The following is a 17,967-nucleotide window of genomic DNA, read 5'->3' as shown; positions in this document are numbered from 1 at the left end:
CTGTCAGACAAAGCGAACACAAATTTTTTTATTGTCTGATAGAAAACCTTATTATTTTTCCAGTAATTGTCAAGCGAAGCATGAGGCCATCAGCGATCAGACTAAATTCAGTGTAAAAGAAAAGAAAAGAACACAACACAACACAATCACATACAAGTAACATAACATGAACACTCATCTTCCTTTCGACATCGAACCTCAATATATATTTAACACCGAAAAAACAGTAACATGTCTGCGGTATTTTCCAGGGCAAACTTATCGGTGCATCTCAGCAGATAATAGCTCAAGGTCAAGTAGGTGTTGCCATTTCGTAAACTTATCTCGAGTGTCTGTATCTCATTCCTGATCACGTCTACTTTATACCCATGTCACGTTTTCAGTAGCATTGAAATTACCATGGATTATTCGAGCACCAATAGGTGAAACTTTCTAGTCCACAGGACCTTCTCCTCAAGAGATCACTCGTAATAGACCCAACAAGACAATTAGCTACCAGATGCATATTAGTTTCTAGCCATCCTCGGAATTAATTCATTCCAGTTCAAGTGCTTGCGGGAACGTCTGCTGGTGGCTTTCGGTTCAAGTACCGAATGACAGCATCTTCAACCCTGTCAAAGTTGCAAAACATTCCATTTCTCATCCAATCTCATAAATATAAATGAATATTTTGGCCTAGAAATTGATAAAGAGGTCATATTGTCTTCTGTAACAAGCAAAGTAATTCAGGTACATCACGCTTTCAAATTGTCACAGCAGTGGAAACTACATGTGTTTCTAGATCATTTGTCATATGCAAGAAACACCAAGCAAAGAGCTGTAGACGTATAGCAGTTAACAAGAACATAGATCTAATATTCACATACCAAGGTTGGCTGTAGAAATCTGATCCACGCTCTTTTTCTGCATTGCGACTTGCTTCACCAGTAACAAGCTTAAGATCCCTGTTTTGAGAATCAATAAGTTTATTAATAAACTCAATCGGAGACTGGCTAAATCCAAGAAAAAATGCTCGTCTTCGCCGGTGCTCATGGATCTTTCTTATAGCAGCACAAATTGCTTCATCACAGCCATCAATCTCTTTGGTTTTTTCGGTATTGGCTAATAAAGCATGCAATTCTCTCTGAATTGGGAAGGGTACATCAACTAGCACATCATAACATGCAGTCCCAACAGGAGTATTTCCTGACAGTTTTATTCTGTGCTCTAAATGTATGGGCTGTGGAGGAAAAAGGTGCTGTGTAATTCTTTGCGCAACCGTAGTGAACTTGGTCCTGGTTTCGCCAAATACTTTCCGAAGGGGTGGATCACAATTGAAAGAAGATGGGTCATCTGGGCACTGCAATTTTCTAGCCTTAACATAGTGCCAGACTGCAGCCATTATTCTTGCGCGGGTATCAACCTCAATACCTAAGACATCAACAAGTGCTGGTGCTAGCTTATACTTCTCAGGCACATAATTTATCTCTAGCCGTATGCTCGCAGTAAATTCTTGGTCCCCTTTTCTTTTGACTTCGAAGCCTTCGTGAGGAGCAGGTGATCTAGCGCTGTCCCATATGATTAAATGATTGTCAGGATATAGTTTCTGGTCTAATGTGATAGTAACTCTTTTAAAAAATGAAGAGAACTTTGGATTCACAGGGCTGGGTTGCATGAGGGCAGTTTGTTCAGGATCCATTCCCTCCTCCACAATCCTCCCTACTATATTAAGGGTCCACGTAGGTGACTCCGCATTTGGCTTCTTTGGAATTGTGCGAATCTGATTGGCATAAGTGTTAAACACATAAATACGGAGCATTTTCTGAATACAGGGAGGGGTCTTGAGAGCCTCTTGGATATCAATTTTCTTCCTTGTCAAAGCAGCATCCACACGAGACTCAAACTCCAAGAGTTGAGTGTAAAGAGCCGATTCAGGTAAAATGGCTGCAACTCTTTCTTGTAACTGTTTCTCAGGGAGCTTCTGCTTTTTCTTGCGAGCAGCAGCAGCAGCAGCATCCATTGGCCTCATAGGAGAGGGCGAGTAAGTCGGGGGGGAGAAGGTTGGTCGCACAGGTGGTTTTTGGGAAAACCATTTGGCACCGGCACTTCCAGCTCCCGAAATAGAAGGTGATGGTGAGCCCATGTTTGAAATCCCTCCAGCATGAGCCTGGTTAAATGCAATGCCCTGAGCAGCTTGCAACTGGGCTTGGAATTGCGCGTGAGCTGCTTGGGCCTGAGCCTTTGACTGGGCCTGAGCAATGGCTTGGATCTGAGTTGCAGAAAGCTGGGACAGCTGAAACTGACCTGGAAAGCCTGGTGACACTTGTTGCTGACCAGATGGATTCACGGGAAAAGAATTCATAAAGGGAGGTGAAGCTCCAACATTCTTTGGTGGGTTACCGCTATTTGCTGACATAGCTAGCTGTATCTGAAAATCAAAGGAAACCACTTAATTGAACTGACATCACCAGAAGTTAAAACCTAAAGAGATTTAAGAGCAAAAAAGAAAAAGAAAATAAAAGAAACCAACTTCGTCCATATGAAAACATTATGAGTGTTAACTGTGAGGCTGAACTTGCAGGAAATGATCAAGCTGAAGATCAATCGCCTAGAATTATGGAATTTTTTCACCAGAAAATATATATGAAAAAATCTCTATAAGAAATTAAACTAAAATTGTTAAGATTTTGTAAAAAATCGCATATAAACAAAACCCTAAAGCCAAACATCGAGCAGGGTAAATCGCACTTAAAATAACAAGTAACAAAAATGTGGAAAAGACATAGAGACAAAAATTACAGCAGCAAGAATGCTTACGACCTAAAAAGTAGTCTACCTTCAAATTCAATCAGCACGACAATTACGCAGAAACTACAAATACAAAATCCAGAAATGAAACAGATTTGGAACTGACGCGGCAATTATACGATTAGAAAAGCTTGGATCCAACTTTGAGAACAACTTACAAATTTAAATTGAGATGGGATGACTTCGCTCCACCGTAGCCCCTCCCGTTGCCGCTGTCTGTCTCCTCGACTCAGGAAGCTCTGCCTCCACACTTCAGTGGGGTCAAAACGGCATCAAAACCCGGGCTCTTTTTTTTTTCCTTTATTTTTCTAAATTATCATCTGTTTTATATTTTCTTTTAATATCTTGGTATTCTATTATATTTGTATTATTTTATTAAGAATTAACCTTTAAAAAATTAATTTAATTATATGTTTTCATGAATTTTGAAAATTAGAAATTAAAATGAAATACTCTATTTATTGTAAAATTTTTACTTATTTTTTATTTTATTTAGGAAAAGAACTCAATATTAAATTTGGAGAAAAATTAAGTTACACTTTCTTTGTTTACGGAAATATCAAAATATAATGTTATGCAAACTACGTTTGGTAACCCATATATTTATTTAATGTTACTCATTTTAAAATTATAATATAGATGAATATAACTAAAATATTCTTCTTCATTTTCCCTCCAATAAAGTAAAGAATTTATAGATTAAAAAATTATTTAGAAATTTAATTCGTATGTTCACTATAACAACTCAAAATTCAAGCAAACAAAAATAAATAACACATGCTCATAAAATCATACAATTTAGTTTTAATAAATCCCGAATCACATGGGATATATTATTTTTTAACTTCGATCAACTATATTTAAAAAAAAATAACATCTTCAAGTATATTTATCTTCCAAATACAAAAACACCTGATTCTTCATGTTGATTACATTTGTCTCGAACCATTGTTTCTTCGAATGAGAAACAGCCCAAAAAGAAGCAAAAAGGAAAAAAAAAAAAAAAAGATAAAAAGAATCAGCCCAATCGATTCACATGCTATATTTATAAAAACAATTAATCAAATATAAATATAAAAAAAATCATTATATAGTTTTCTGAAAATTTTAAATCAAAGTATGTCAAAATTATATACACAATAGTTGAGTGTCATCTCATTGATACAGAGAAAACTCGGCACGATCGGTGGAAAGTTCTCACCAGTGTATTTAGATACATGTCAACTCTTTGTAATTAAAATAAATTAATGAATATACAGACGTGTTGGATGAGTTATTAAATGTATTTGTCTAGCTTCTTCCGTTTGAAATAAAATAATACTATAAATTTAATACCTCATCGAATCCCAACTAACAAAGTATGCCATGAGGTGGCATATATACACATATTATCTACCAAAAAAATTGATATCAACATTCTCGGTAGATGAGATCCTATCTATTTGAGTATTATCCTCACTTCATTTCAATAGGTAAGATCTTGCCACACATACAATTTAAAAAAAAAATGGGTCTTATATATACATGAGCAAATCTTGGTCATTCATCCTATCACAGAGACAATGCCCACATGGATAGGATAGAATAAACCCACATTCCCCGACACCTATTTCATATTTGTTGGTAATCGATCAACAGAATACAAAAACAGACAAAGCAATGTGGTGTCTACCATTCTTCCAGTTCATGCCAACTTTTAGTAGCGCATATATTTGTATCAGCCAAAGAAAATTAATGAAATTCACAGAGCCGTGTTTTTGTTTTATTTGTTCTCTATTTATTTTTATCGAAAAGGCTTGTTTTCAAGTTTAATTTCAACTATATAAAATTACACATATTTTATTTCAGAATCAAAACAACCTACAGATGAAAAAGTATTTTTTTTATATCAAAAATAAAATATATTTTTTAAAATTGTAAATATAGACAAACTCAATCATCTCACGAGAGACTTAATCGAAAATTAAATAATGAACTTATAGAGGATTAATTTAAAAAAACAAAAACAAAAACTTGTGTGAAACGGTCTCATGAGTCGTATTTTGTGAGACGTATATCTTATTTGGTCATCCATAAAAAAATATTATTTTTTATACTAAGAGTATTACTTTTTATTGTGAATATCGGTAGCGTTGACCCGTCTCACAGATAAAGATTCGTGAAACCATCTCACAGGAGACCTACTCATGGATTATTTGCAGTCAGCTCTCTATACATTATGGGTGTGTTTGGTTGAGTGAATTAAATAAGGATAGATTAATAGTCAAATATTTATCGTTAAAATTTTAAGTTGTTTTAATAATCATTTTGACCTCAGGTTTAAGATCTAATTTTATGGATAACTATTTTATTAATAAAATTGGATCTTAAATCGGGTCAAAATGATTATTAAAACATATTAACGATAAATATGTGACTATTAATCTATCCTTATTTAATCTATTCAATCAAACACACCATATGTATTTGACATCGGATGTTACTTTATCAATTATAAAAATTATAACATATCGAGAGAGATGATTGTCAAAAACATGACGATGACGTTTTCTATATTGTACTATGATGCTAACTTTATGAGCAATTCACATAAACCCCCATAATTATATAAGCTTAGACCGAAAGCCGCAGCACGGTTATGGCCAAAGCAAATAAGCAACGCAAGGGGCACACAAAAAGTGACGGCACGGTTATGGCCAAAGCAATGCAAGGGGCACACAAAAAGTGCCGACAGACAACATATTGTCAACATTTTCCATTTTCCTCCTCACATTGTCTAGTTCTCTCAATTGTATGGTACAGTCCCAGTTGTTGCACTGGAAAAATCATCTTCAAACCATCTGAAAAAGACAGTTTCTATCCCTGAAATTGATTTTAAAGTAAAACCGAATAGCAAATCAAATTAAATTGAATCACCTAATAAGCTATAGCAGCAACCAGAAACTAAGTCGATATCAACCAACAATCAATTGGTCAAGAGACACATTTTAACTATTACTAGTTCACAAATAAAATGCAAAAACTTCCAAAAATATATATATATATCGATCCTAATCAATCAAAGAATGGTCGCAACCTCTAAAAAATATTATAGTTTTTTTTCATTGGACCAGGGACGCTTGGGAAAAAAACATGTATCTTTAAAAAAGTATCATAAGGCTGCGTTTGGTTCGGGTGATTAGTCGGGATAGATTATTTTATCCCGGCTAATCACCCGTTTGGTTGGATTTTTAGGAAATACGAGGGCCCGTGATAAAATTGAAAAGCCCGCACTGTAGCTACTATTTGTTGGACAAATAATACTGACAATTTAGGTGTGATAAATTATCCCACTCTTAATACCTCATATTTTTCCAATTTTACCCTTCTCCTAAATTCAAACTCAAGTTAGCGACGGTTTGTAAAAATCCGTCCCAAATAGCGACGGTTTTCTCAAAAACCGTCGCTAATAGCCACGATTTTTTCAAAAACCGTCGCTAATAGCGACGGTTTTTCAGAAATTGTCGCCGATCTAAACAAGATCGGCGACGGTAAATCCGTCGCAAGACCATTTCCGGCAGACCATTTCCGGCAAATCCGTCGCTAGTAGCGACGTTTCAAGCCCTCTCACCCGCCGACCTTTTCCGGCAGACCATTTCCGCCCGACCGCCGGCCACCACCGCCACTGTCGCCGTCGCGAAGGGAAAGGGCAAATTCGTCTTTTCATCAAAAAATTCAAAATAATCCTACACTTAAAAATCTTACCAAACATAATATTATTTTACAACATATATTACAATCCTATCACAATCATTTTCTTTATCATTTACGTACTAATCATTAGTTTACTCTATCCTTCAACCAAACGTAGCCTAAAATTTATCCAATCCAGTCCATTTGAAAGGACAGACATGGATTCATTCCGGGGGAGGTTTTTTAGGGTAAAAATCTTATACATTTTTTTACAACAATACATCGTGGAACACAACCCTCGGATCCCCACATAAATCACGTGGAACCCATATTGATCAAAGAGCCGTAGAAGCACATGAAAAATTGTTGTGACTCTTTACAATCACCCCTACAGTAAAGCCAAGAAACCCATGATCGATTTACTCAATCTTTCCATTTGAAAGGAGAGGCCTGTGATTTTACGCAAAGAAAGAGACATAACCTGAATTCTAGATTAAAAAAGATTGTCTATTCAGGCGACGATCATTAAATTTGAAAAGAGAGATGAACCAAGAGTGATCTTCCTCCCAACTAGTCCTATGGCTGGCTACAAAAAAATTAATAAACCTATCAATAATCTTCACATGAAACCCGTGATTCTTGTAAACTCACCCGAATAATTAGCACCGACCAATGTAAAAACCCAAAGGAAGTTGAAATACACGAGCAACCAACCATATACTGATTGCTCAATAATTTCTACACCAGAAAGATGGATGGATCAAGTAAAACACGTGTTTTGGTATGTGGATAAAATGGCTCTTCAACCATTCCAAAGGTCGCTTATCTTTGCACCCTTGGATCTCTCCACGGTATTCTTGTCCAACTTGACACATAGGACAAGTGTGAGAGCAAATTGAGCCCATATTCCACATGGTTCCTGCCTTAAAAAATTAATTAATATCACAAGAAAAGGACATTTACTTCCCCCACCCCCCTCCTACTCCATCATGTGTATGTGACCAGTTTCATTTTTTAAGTTCAACTATTACACATGTTTCTTTATAAGCCACATGATTTAGGATAATCCTATGAAATTCATCTTTGTTATACGTAATAGTGTGATTATTACTTTGCTAGCCTAATGGATCAGGTAGGATTTGGATATCAAATCTTGGTTCTTCTCGTTTTCGTATTCTTTTTTTCTTTTTCCCCCCTCCTTTTTTCGATTGAAAGGAATCAATCATTGCAAAGTTACGTATCGGAAGCCGGCCCCACTGGACTTAAAATAAAATTCATCAGCCAAAACTCTGATTGGTTAGGTAATTTTTGAATCCGCAGATTTATATAGTCTGAGTAATTGTTAGAACGGGAAATTGGCTTTCACTCTTCGATTGTCGATTTTTTTTGTGTTCAATCTTTGGATATTTTTTTAGTACCACATTTCACATGAAGTGTACCACATTTTGTATGACATAGTACCACAATTTTGTGGATAGAAAGTGAACCCAAAGAAATATTTTAATTGGAGATTTTTCATCAACTCCCCTTTGTTAAAAGCCAAAATCTAATATTTTATATCATCAATTTTAAGACATATTTCATTTATATTCTTTTAAATTAACTCTTTAAATGGAATTTTTAATCCACAACCCAAAAATAAAGAAAACTATAGTAAGAAAACAAAGCAAATATAGGTAAAGAAAGCCAGGCTATGTTAGGCTCAATTACCAGACGAATGTCGTATCTGGAAATGAAAACAAACTCGACCATCTCGTTTCAATCCTTCATTTTTTTTTTTCAGACAAAAAAAACAAAGTTATCACATGTTCATAATTTATATTCTTCCCTCAAATTCCGATATCCTCCAAAAACATAATTATAATCATTTCATATTTTATCCTAATTCACATTTTAACATTTTAAAACCACAAATGTCAAAAAAGAGAAACATTACCTGGAATTGGATGATTAGTTGTAAAACCAACTGGCATCTATTTATCCAACATCATGTTCGAATAATTTTAATCGATTTCAACTCAGACAGATATTTTGCTTCCAATACTTGTTTTTAAATATGCTGATATCATGACAGCATATTAAAATTTTGTCGTGACCAAGTAACCATCATGAACATGGGTGAATAAAATTAAAATCATAATTATTCCTATAAAATAACACAATATAAAAAATACGTAGCTTGATATAAAAGATAACCCTCCAACAAAGCATCATCCTTATTCGCACATTTATTTATAAAAAAATACGAGCCTACCTTGCATTGCTTGCTACAAGAAGACAAACCTGAATATGTGCAGCGCCTGATTCAAGTCCAATTTTCATCAACTCTATTCCAAGAATCTAGGGACAGGAGTCACCTTTTTCATCATCGGAACAGGAAAGTGAGAATCTGCTGATGGAGGAGAATAACAAGTCAGCAGGAGCAGAGGAAACATTCATTGAAAGGCAAGAAGATGATGAAGAAACAGACCCTGAAAGCAACCCACTTCGAATCCCTCTGCTCAAAAGAAATCGAACCCTTTCTTCGAATCCACTTGCCATGGTTGGAGCCAAAGTTTCTCACATAGAGAGCTTGGACTACGAGTAATACCAATACACAAAACTGCTCTTCTCTTTATTTCCAATGAAAAGTAATGACAAAATCCTTAATGGGTGTGGAAACTAACTGTTTCTTGATTTAGGATCAACGAAAACGATCTTTTCAAGCACGACTGGAGAAGCAGATCGAAAGTCCAAGTACTGCAGTATATCTTCTTTAAATGGTTGCTGGCATTCCTCGTCGGGCTTCTGACCGGATTAATTGCCTCTCTTATCAATCTCGCAGTTGAAAATATTGCAGGGTACAAACTTCTTGCCGTGGTTAAATACATCGACCAGGAAAGGTACAGCCTCATCAACCTTTGCCACTGCAAAACGAAATTGTAAATGGCATGTGTGCTGATCAATGAATCAGTGTGGTATAGTTGCTTGCTTATATCAGTATATGACCGTGAAAAGTTCATAATCTGATGGATGTAGGTACTTGATGGGATTCATCTATTTGGCCGGAGCAAATTTATTTCTAACATTGGTGGCTGCCGTTCTGTGTGTTTGTTTTGCACCTACAGCAGCTGGTCCTGGAATTCCTGAAATTAAAGCTTATCTGAATGGAATTGACACCCCTAACATGTTTGGTGCCACAACGTTGATTGTTAAGGTGCACCAATCGAACATTACCAATCTATTACTTAACATGTTTTGCCTCGTAATTACCGAACGACTGATCCGATCATCACCTTCACAAATTTAAATCTTGAGCCAGATAATCAGGGACACTCGGTCCGCATTAGAATATGTCCTTGATAAGGTCTTATAGTCGTTCCGGTTTACAAAAAGAAGCATTCACTTCGAGCACCACCATATTTACCAATTTCAGAATGGTTCTTGGCATTTATTCTTTTCTTTATCCTCTGATTATTTTGATGCTATAGGTAACTATCTTACAAGTTAACGATGCAATTACTAACAAGTCAAGCCTATAAAAAAACCTTTTTGAGCACAAATTTGGGGGGAGTGGGGATCATCCTAGGTGCCAGCTATAAATATTTTTAGAGAGTATGGATTGCGAATGCGGTTTCATACCCGTGTTCGGAAATTGATCCTGAATTTTGATTGGTTCGTGCATCATTTATTAATTATTTAAAACATAGATAGTCGTTTAGAATGGTCGATAACTTGATATCAAGACAATATTAATGATTCAAAGTATTCTAGTAAATTAGAGTGCATTTGAGTTCCAATTTATTATTCGCATGTCTTTTTGAACACAGATCATTGGAAGCATTGGAGCCGTTGCTGCAGGCTTGGATCTTGGAAAAGAAGGTCCTCTGGTACATATTGGGACCTGCATTGCTTCTCTTTTAGGACAGGGTGGCTCGGGTAATTACCGCCTCAAATGGCGCTGGCTAAGATATTTCAACAATGACAGGGATCGGCGGGATCTGATCACATGTGGTTCCTCAGCCGGAGTATGTGCTGCTTTCCGAGCCCCAGTTGGTGGTGTTCTCTTCGCTCTTGAAGAGGTGGCAACATGGTGGAGAAGTGCTCTTCTTTGGAGAACATTTTTCAGTACAGCAGTTGTGGTCGTAGTTCTCAGGGCATTCATTGAATATTGTAAATCAGGGAACTGTGGGTTATTTGGTAAAGGTGGCTTGATCATGTTTGATGTGAGTGGCGTTTCAGTGAGATACCATGCGGTTGACCTCATTCCTGTGGCTGTAATAGGAGTGATTGGAGGCATTTTAGGAAGCCTATACAATTACGTTCTCCACCAGGTCCTCAAGGTCTACAATGTCATAAATAAGTAAGAGCCTATTTTTTAAATATCTACCTACTATCATTTTGTGGATTTTATCCAGATTTTAATATGGTAAACTCAGTAAGATGGGACAAACAGGCAACTGATCTGTGGCTCGTCTCGGGCCTACAATACCACGTAATTTTTTTTATGACAACCACATTCACTCCCCAAACAGAAAATTCAAGTTTTCCCGTTGGCTCTGATCCTCAACTACGTATTTTATGGTTATTTTGCAGGAAGGGGAAATTGCATAAACTACTACTTAGTCTCAGTGTCTCCATTTTTACTTCAGTATGCATGTATGGACTTCCTTTTCTTGCGAAATGCCGACCTTGTGATTCCTCCATACTGGGTTCTTCCTGTCCTACAACTGGCGGGACAGGAAACTTCAAGCAATTCAACTGCCCAAAAGGATACTATAACGACCTAGCTACTCTTCTTCTAACCACAAATGATGATGCTGTTCGCAGCATTTTCTCAATAAACACACCAACGGAATTCCAAATCTTTTCCCTCATTATCTACTTTGCTCTGTATTGCATTTTGGGACTTATCACCTTTGGCATTGCCGTCCCATCAGGCCTCTTTCTCCCTATCATTCTAATGGGTGCAGCTTATGGTCGCATACTTGGCGTTGCCATGGGAACATATACAGATATAGATCAGGGGCTCTATGCCGTTCTTGGGGCAGCTTCCCTTATGGCTGGTTCGATGAGAATGACTGTTTCCCTTTGTGTCATATTTCTCGAGCTCACCAACAACCTTCTCTTGCTACCCATTACAATGTTAGTTCTCCTAATTGCTAAAACAGTGGGTGACTGCTTCAACCCAAGCATCTATGAGATAATATTAGAATTAAAAGAGCTGCCTTTCTTGGACGCAAAACCTGAGCCATGGATGAGAAATATTACCGTTGGTGAGCTTGTTGATGCCAAGCCAGCCGTAATTAACCTGAATGGAATTGAGAAGGTTGGTCGTATAGTGGAAATCCTGAGAAATTCCACACACAATGGTTTCCCAGTTGTGGACACAGTAACAGTTCCACAGGTAGTGAGTTCACCAAATGAGACTGCTGAACTGCATGGACTGGTCCTAAGAGCTCATCTTATGTTAGTGCTTAAAAAGAAGTATTTCCTGCAAGAAAGACGACGGATAGAGGAATCGGAAGTGAGAGATAAATTTACCTCAAGTGATTTAGCTGAAACTTGGGGTAATATTGAAGAGGTAGCATTGACAAATGATGAAATGGAGATGTATGTCGACTTACACCCTTTGACCAACACAACCCCATTCACAGTAATTGAGAGCATGTCGGTGGCGAAGGCATTGGTGCTTTTCCGGCAGGTGGGGCTTCGTCACTTGCTCATTCTCCCTAAATTTCAACCAGCTAGGGTAAGTTTAAGATGCACTACTGATATTATTGAACTAAACCTTTTTTTTTGGTTTTCGGTAAAAAAATAAATTCTACTTTTTGGAAAAAAAACGATGCATAAAATACATGGTAGACACACTTGCCGAATGTGAGTCCTGTGACATGTATGAGTTGTTCACATTTTACAGGCGTCTCCCGTGGTTGGAATTTTGACAAGGCAAGACTTGAGATCTCAAAATATTTTGAGCGCCTTCCCTCATCTGGAAAAGGCCAAGGAAAGTAAAAAGGGGCATTGATGTCCTCCCTACAAGAGTGTCACTATCCAGAAATACTATATTATTCTTATATTATCCCATTTTTGTTGAACAGATCATTCTTTGTCCAGATCCACAAGAATATAGCAAAGAATATTTGTTGTATTAAAATATCATCTCGACAATAATCAATTCATCATACATGACATATCGTTGAACTCATTCATTTAGCAAGGAATACTCTTGATCCATTGAGAAGTAATGCACAACAGCAAACTGATATCTTTTGTCCATTCGCAGTTTAAAGTAAACATGTTACACAAGAACTCTGTCAACAAGTATGCTTGTCACCGCATATAGATGTTCAAATGCATCTCAAGCTGTCAAGCATGTCTTTTCTTTTTCGCGGTTTTCTTTCGGTTCACATTTTCTCCTGCGCCTCTTTTGAACACAGCGAGGATTTCGATACTGCATCCATAAAAAGGCCTCACTTTACGGTAACAGAAAATAACTCAGATCAAAAGCATGTGTCAGCAGTCAATGCATTAAAAACATACGCTTATCATGTAAATTATCTAAGATAGCCCAAATATATCAAAACGCCGAGGCTTGACTGCAATTATTTGCTCGACTATGATTCGATACTTGGAACTTCTCGGTGTGGCAAAATTGGAGCACTGTGTAAATCTGATAGATCCAGAACAATACACACCTGTTATGAATTCAGACCCAATAGAGAAAAACACGGAGTCATTGGGCCCGGGATATCAAGTCATGAGATCCCAAGTGGAAGTGGACATGGGAAGCCCAAGATTGCTAATGTGTATGATAGGAGACCAAGAAAGAAATATACGTGAAGTGGGTGGAGGTATATAATAGAGATGAATTGTATAGGCGAGCATTCAGTTAGAGATTTGCGTGGAAAGAGTGACTAGCACTTAGCTAGGGAGAAAACCATTGTACAGGTTGATTCATTCTGGGTTGTTTTCATTTTGGTAATACGATTATTTCAGTTCCTTTCGTGTTCTTCATCTTTCTGTTTGTTTATTTGGGGAGCACAACACCATCCCTCCTTCAGAGACCCCAACTTCTCACATCCTGTTTCTTTTACTTTCTAGGTTTTCCTTCTTGGCATAGAATAAGTTAGATGGCATATGGTGCAAAAGCATTTTTTTTTTCATGTTCTATTTTCATTATTTATTGCTAATCCAATAACAGATATCTATATCACATCAGAAGTCTGAAATTAATTCCCAAATACAGATCAGGATAAATTCAACTGACAATGGTGACCACCAAGAGATAAAACTGAGGCGTGATAATTCAGAAAGAAAATCACACAACATATTTAATAAGATGTAAATTTGGCAAACACCAGCTAAAGGTTGGTTTCCACATTGCCGACATGGCAATAGAGTAAGGAGGAGAAGGTATAGACGTATGTTGTGTGGGAGGGAGAGGGAGAGGAGGGGGAGAGAGAGAGAGGGGGAGAGGGGGAGAGAGAGAGAGAGACCTCTGTGTTCCAGGGAAAAAGTTGAAACCATGGGCTTTCTCCAAATGCCATGACTTGGTAGATAGCAATGACATGCAATCCTGATCATAAATGAAGGGATATAAGATTACTTATACTTCGTTAATAGTGGGAAGATCTTGAATAGGATACCTTACCTCTTTGAAACTATCCCATCCACAGCTTATATATATAAGAGTTTCTGGTAGTGACTGTCTCTCAGCTTCCTTTGTTTGGCCTAGACTCTGCCCTGAAGTTTCTCTTTCCCGTAGTACCCAAGGTCTTTTCTCATTTTTAACTTTTTTGCTGGAATTGAAATGGCAAATAAAGGTGGGGTGCAAAAAGACAAGCTTTTAAATTTGAAACCATGATGCTCAACTCAAAATCCAAATTCAGAACTGCTGTTAAGAGCCGAGATTTCCCTCACAACCATACCTCTCACTTATAGTATTTTTGAGCTTCATGAATGATAGAGACTGCAATGCGCTGACCAGAGAAGAGTCCAATCCCTTGCGTGGAGGATCAACAATAACAACATCAGATCCCAAGAGCCAATGAAGTGATTCCTGACAAAATTGTGATAAATTCAAGAGTTCATATGCACTGATCAATCATCATAAACAGCAGTTTTACCAAAGAAAATGATTATCCACATTTAATCAGTTCTTCAAATTAATGTCAACCATGTATACACGCGTTTATGTCAGATGACCGTAGTTCTCTGAAATGTGCATCTGTGAATATCCAGTTATGATGAGAAAACTGCTAACATATTTATAGTGTATATTGAGACAAAATGACAATAAGTCTGCAACGAACCTTGGAAACATCGGCATGATGCCAGCTTATACTGCAGTCCATGGTTATAGGTAACCGAGAAGCAGTCTTTTCAAATGATTGCTTCGATTCTTTGTTAACCTCCACACATTTTACTGACCTGTTAATTACTACATACTTAATCAGCACCTGCTGAATCACATGTTTTCAAACCAAAATTTCCGAATCAATCACTGTTCCCACCTGCATTTTCTGGTGGCAGCCAAAGATAAACCAATGAAACCAGCACCAGCATAGAGGTCAACTACTGATGCCCCAATACAAACGTATTTTCGTAATCTATGAAGTAGAGAATCAAAAGCCTGCCAAATTGACGGACACTAAAGAGATTATTCAACTTCAATAACATATAAGTCAGTGCTACAGAACTATGTACTGCATAGTATCAGAAATCTGATTTAAGGTTCATGATAGCACGCAAAGCCCAATGGATTGATAGAAAAAAGAAAAAAGAAAAAAGAAAAAAGGAAAGGAAAGTGGAAAATAGATGGCAATGGACTTAGAAAAACACATTCAAGGTGATATTTCAAACAGAAAACTAAAAGACTTCTCTACTCCGAATACATACTCGTGTATTTGGTTGTCCAAAACTTGAAGGCACCAGAGAAATATCAATTCCTCCAACATGCTCCCAGAACTCTTTTTCACCCAAAAGATGTATCCATCTGTTGCCAAAAATAGTCTGGAAAAGCAGACGAGAACAAAATTAATACAATGCAGAAAAGGATTCCATCATTATTTCAGGTATTAACATACATCAATTGACTAATACAATCTAGATGCTTCTAAAACAGTCCTTTATATGTTTTGAGGGTCTTTCAAAACAGCATAAAGTTAACGCCTAAAGAAAAAGAAAGTGACAGAGCAAGGGGTAACTGCTACATGGTTCAGTGGATGATATGATCCATCAGGTACAATTGTTAATCAGGTAGTACAAGCAAGGGGAATTGAAGGAAATGTGTATTCCTTTTAGTAAAGACAGACTGGGATACAATTAATATTTAAAGACTGCAGTCTAAGATTAAAAAAAAAAACCCACTCTTTCACATGACAATGTACCCTTCAGTGGGTAATTTATGCTTTCTTGAACAGTCTCGACAAATGCCTAGGATCGGATTTATAAAGACCAATTTCAGTGCCAATTGTCGCCTCATTATGTATATCACATCTCAGCAGTTCCAAAATTGCATTTATATTCAATATTTTAAGTCCCCTAAGCATCCTCAGGTCAATCGTGGTGTTCTTCCTCCATATTCTTAAGTTCTTATAAAAAAAATATGGCTACATGAACAAGACAAATAAATTATTGGATGTAAATTAAACGAATATATATATATATATATCAAAAGCCAAAAGAAACTTACATTATTTGTTGATATCTGAAAGTTAGCCCATACAGAATGAATCAAATGGACTTTTTTCTCTGGCCCCCCATTCATCCACAAATACTAGAAATTGGAATCAAACACATTTACAAATTGGATGCTTAAAATTCAAAGATTGTCATAAACAGAAAAGGCATGACTTACCCTGGCCAGAGCATTTAACTTTTCAGAATTAGGTGAGCTCTCATCACGTGAATTCCAAACCAACGCAACCTGCACCTTACCTGACATTATTCGTAAAACTTAACAGCTATATAATTGACCAGGCGACGATCTGCTTTAACTCTATCAACATACCATTTTTATATCTTTCACGAGTTGGGAGAGATGTGTCATATGTCGTCACAGCCAGCTAAAAAGGAAATCGAACACATAATGAAAAGAAATCAGCCATCATTCATCACATAGTTTTTAAATTTTTTTATGGCAAGCCGCTTGCACATTGAATTTTTAATTCACATTTAGTTGGGAAATGAAACCAATATTGAGTTGATGAGAGGGAGGCCATTACATATCAAAAAAATCGATCACCTGAACATATCTCAGCTCACCGGTTCCCTGATCTTCATCATATGGCTCGATATTCAACTCAAACATAGCTACACAGGAATCAATATACATAACACAAAGATTGTCACATGTAATAATGCCAAAATAATTTCTTCAGAACAACAAACTAACATAGAAATTTCATGATATAATAAAAAAAACAACAAAAAACCTCGCTTCAGTAGGTCCACAGCAAGATTGATGCTTGGATGGTGAGCTACAAATAAATAATCACAACTTTAAAGCCGGAGAAATGCTTATAGATTCTATAAGAATAATAATATATTTGTTTTTAAAAAACTAATTAAAATTCGTGAACTTGGGGACCTTTGCATTCAGGAATATCTACTACATTATGAGTACCCTCTTCATAAAGCCCAATAAAAGGTTTGGCTGATGTACCACGAACCGCAAGCTTTGCACGACATCTCCACCCCCACTAACAATTCACAAAGATAACTTTCCTCAGACCTGATTTTATAAACTTGAAAACTATAAGCTCGTAAATGAAGAGAATAAACGGTAGCAGTGTATGCAAGTACAGTTCTACGACTCTCGAATGTGAAATCTGCGACACCGATGTTCTTGAAGAAGTCCGATGCCTCCCCGAGAATGGGTGGTTGGTGGAGGTTGTACTCGTGACTGCAGCCCGAACAGCTGCAGAATTCCAACATCAATCAGATAAAAGCAAATTTCTTCCTACCAAAAAACAAAAAGGCAAATTTCACTCTTATCCAATAGAGCAGCAAAAATAAGTACGATTCAAAGTGAGGACAGTGAAGAACGGAAGATGAGGATGGAAGAGGGTTTTGGCTAGGGTTTTGAGAAAGGGACGACAGCGACGATGAAGATTCTCGAGATGAGAAACGGCGTGTTTCAAGGCGGTTGAAGAATGTGGGGGAGAGTGAAGAAGGAAAAGGCGCGAGAGAGATGAGGCTTATGTGTGCGGCCATGATTTTGAGCTTCGCCCGTCTCGTGGTGGCGGGAAGGAGCTAACGATAAAGACGGTTAGCCGAAATATACAATTTTATCTATATTTATATCTGCTAAAACAGGGACGGATAGTAGTAAATGGGCAAAAATTTATGTGAGACCGTCTCACGGGTCGTATTTGTGAGACGGATCTTTTATTTGGGTCACCCATAAAAAAGTATTTTTTTTATGCTAAAAGTATTACTTTTTATTGTGAATATAGGTAGAGTTGACCCGTCTCACATATTATGATCCGTGAGACGGTCTCACATGAGACTTACTCTAATAAA

At 37.0% G+C, this 17,967-nt stretch overlaps 3 protein-coding genes across 5 annotated transcripts; 1 reads left to right on the top strand and 2 right to left on the bottom strand.

The window, feature by feature from the left end:
* Positions 1-3: 3 nt before the first annotated feature.
* Positions 4-3,105, bottom strand: LOC140826549 (SWI/SNF complex component SNF12 homolog). Of its 2 annotated transcripts, XM_073188935.1 has the most exons (4): positions 2,946-3,075; positions 2,816-2,850; positions 867-2,407; positions 4-611 (listed from the first exon to the last, which is right to left on the bottom strand). In XM_073188935.1, the coding sequence occupies exons 3-4, from the start codon at positions 2,393-2,395 to the stop codon at positions 545-547; spliced, it is 1,596 nt and encodes a 531-aa protein (XP_073045036.1). In that variant the 5' UTR covers positions 2,396-2,407; positions 2,816-2,850; positions 2,946-3,075; the 3' UTR covers positions 4-544. The 2 variants fall into 2 exon arrangements, with proteins under 2 accessions (XP_073045036.1, XP_073045035.1); XM_073188934.1 differs by lacking the exon at positions 2,816-2,850 and having other exon boundaries at positions 2,946-3,105.
* Positions 3,106-8,676: 5,571 nt separating this feature from the next.
* LOC140826548 (chloride channel protein CLC-b) lies at positions 8,677-12,646 on the top strand. Its single transcript, XM_073188933.1, has 6 exons — positions 8,677-9,042; positions 9,141-9,341; positions 9,478-9,655; positions 10,269-10,801; positions 11,035-12,190; positions 12,359-12,646. The coding sequence occupies exons 1-6, from the start codon at positions 8,855-8,857 to the stop codon at positions 12,464-12,466; spliced, it is 2,364 nt and encodes a 787-aa protein (XP_073045034.1). The 5' UTR covers positions 8,677-8,854; the 3' UTR covers positions 12,467-12,646.
* LOC140826550 (uncharacterized) lies at positions 12,569-17,738 on the bottom strand. Of its 2 annotated transcripts, none has more exons than XM_073188938.1 (15): positions 17,465-17,738; positions 17,248-17,362; positions 17,069-17,144; positions 16,878-16,922; positions 16,688-16,755; positions 16,454-16,508; positions 16,301-16,380; positions 16,136-16,219; positions 15,340-15,453; positions 14,955-15,073; positions 14,754-14,871; positions 14,370-14,500; positions 14,093-14,240; positions 13,938-14,017; positions 12,569-12,892 (listed from the first exon to the last, which is right to left on the bottom strand). In XM_073188938.1, the coding sequence occupies exons 1-15, from the start codon at positions 17,656-17,658 to the stop codon at positions 12,808-12,810; spliced, it is 1,512 nt and encodes a 503-aa protein (XP_073045039.1). In that variant the 5' UTR covers positions 17,659-17,738; the 3' UTR covers positions 12,569-12,807. The 2 variants fall into 2 exon arrangements, with proteins under 2 accessions (XP_073045039.1, XP_073045038.1); XM_073188937.1 differs by having other exon boundaries at positions 17,033-17,144; positions 17,465-17,737.
* Positions 17,739-17,967: the final 229 nt, after the last annotated feature.

The sequence above is a fragment of the Primulina eburnea genome, chromosome 3 (assembly GCF_022965805.1).
Source record: "Primulina eburnea isolate SZY01 chromosome 3, ASM2296580v1, whole genome shotgun sequence".
Lineage (NCBI taxonomy): Eukaryota > Viridiplantae > Streptophyta > Magnoliopsida > Lamiales > Gesneriaceae > Primulina > Primulina eburnea.
This window is presented reverse-complemented; position numbering and strand designations above follow the sequence as displayed.

Excerpts from the sequence above, each read along its gene's own strand:
- LOC140826549 (XM_073188934.1), bottom strand. The coding sequence starts at position 2,395 with ATGTCAGCAAATAGCGGTAACCCACCAAAGAATGTTGGAGCTTCACCT. Across the intron at positions 612-866 it reads GATTTCTACAGCCAACCTTG|GGTTGAAGATGCTGTCATTC; the intron begins GTATGTGAATAT and ends CAACTTTGACAG.
- LOC140826548 (XM_073188933.1), top strand. The coding sequence starts at position 8,855 with ATGGAGGAGAATAACAAGTCAGCAGGAGCAGAGGAAACATTCATTGAA. Across the intron at positions 9,043-9,140 it reads ATAGAGAGCTTGGACTACGA|GATCAACGAAAACGATCTTT; the intron begins GTAATACCAATA and ends TTCTTGATTTAG. Across the intron at positions 9,342-9,477 it reads AAATACATCGACCAGGAAAG|GTACTTGATGGGATTCATCT; the intron begins GTACAGCCTCAT and ends TGATGGATGTAG.
- LOC140826550 (XM_073188937.1), bottom strand. The coding sequence starts at position 17,658 with ATGGCCGCACACATAAGCCTCATCTCTCTCGCGCCTTTTCCTTCTTCA. Across the intron at positions 17,145-17,247 it reads CATTCGAGAGTCGTAGAACT|TGGGGGTGGAGATGTCGTGC; the intron begins GTACTTGCATAC and ends GTGAATTGTTAG. Across the intron at positions 14,501-14,753 it reads ATCATGCCGATGTTTCCAAG|GAATCACTTCATTGGCTCTT; the intron begins GTTCGTTGCAGA and ends CAATTTTGTCAG.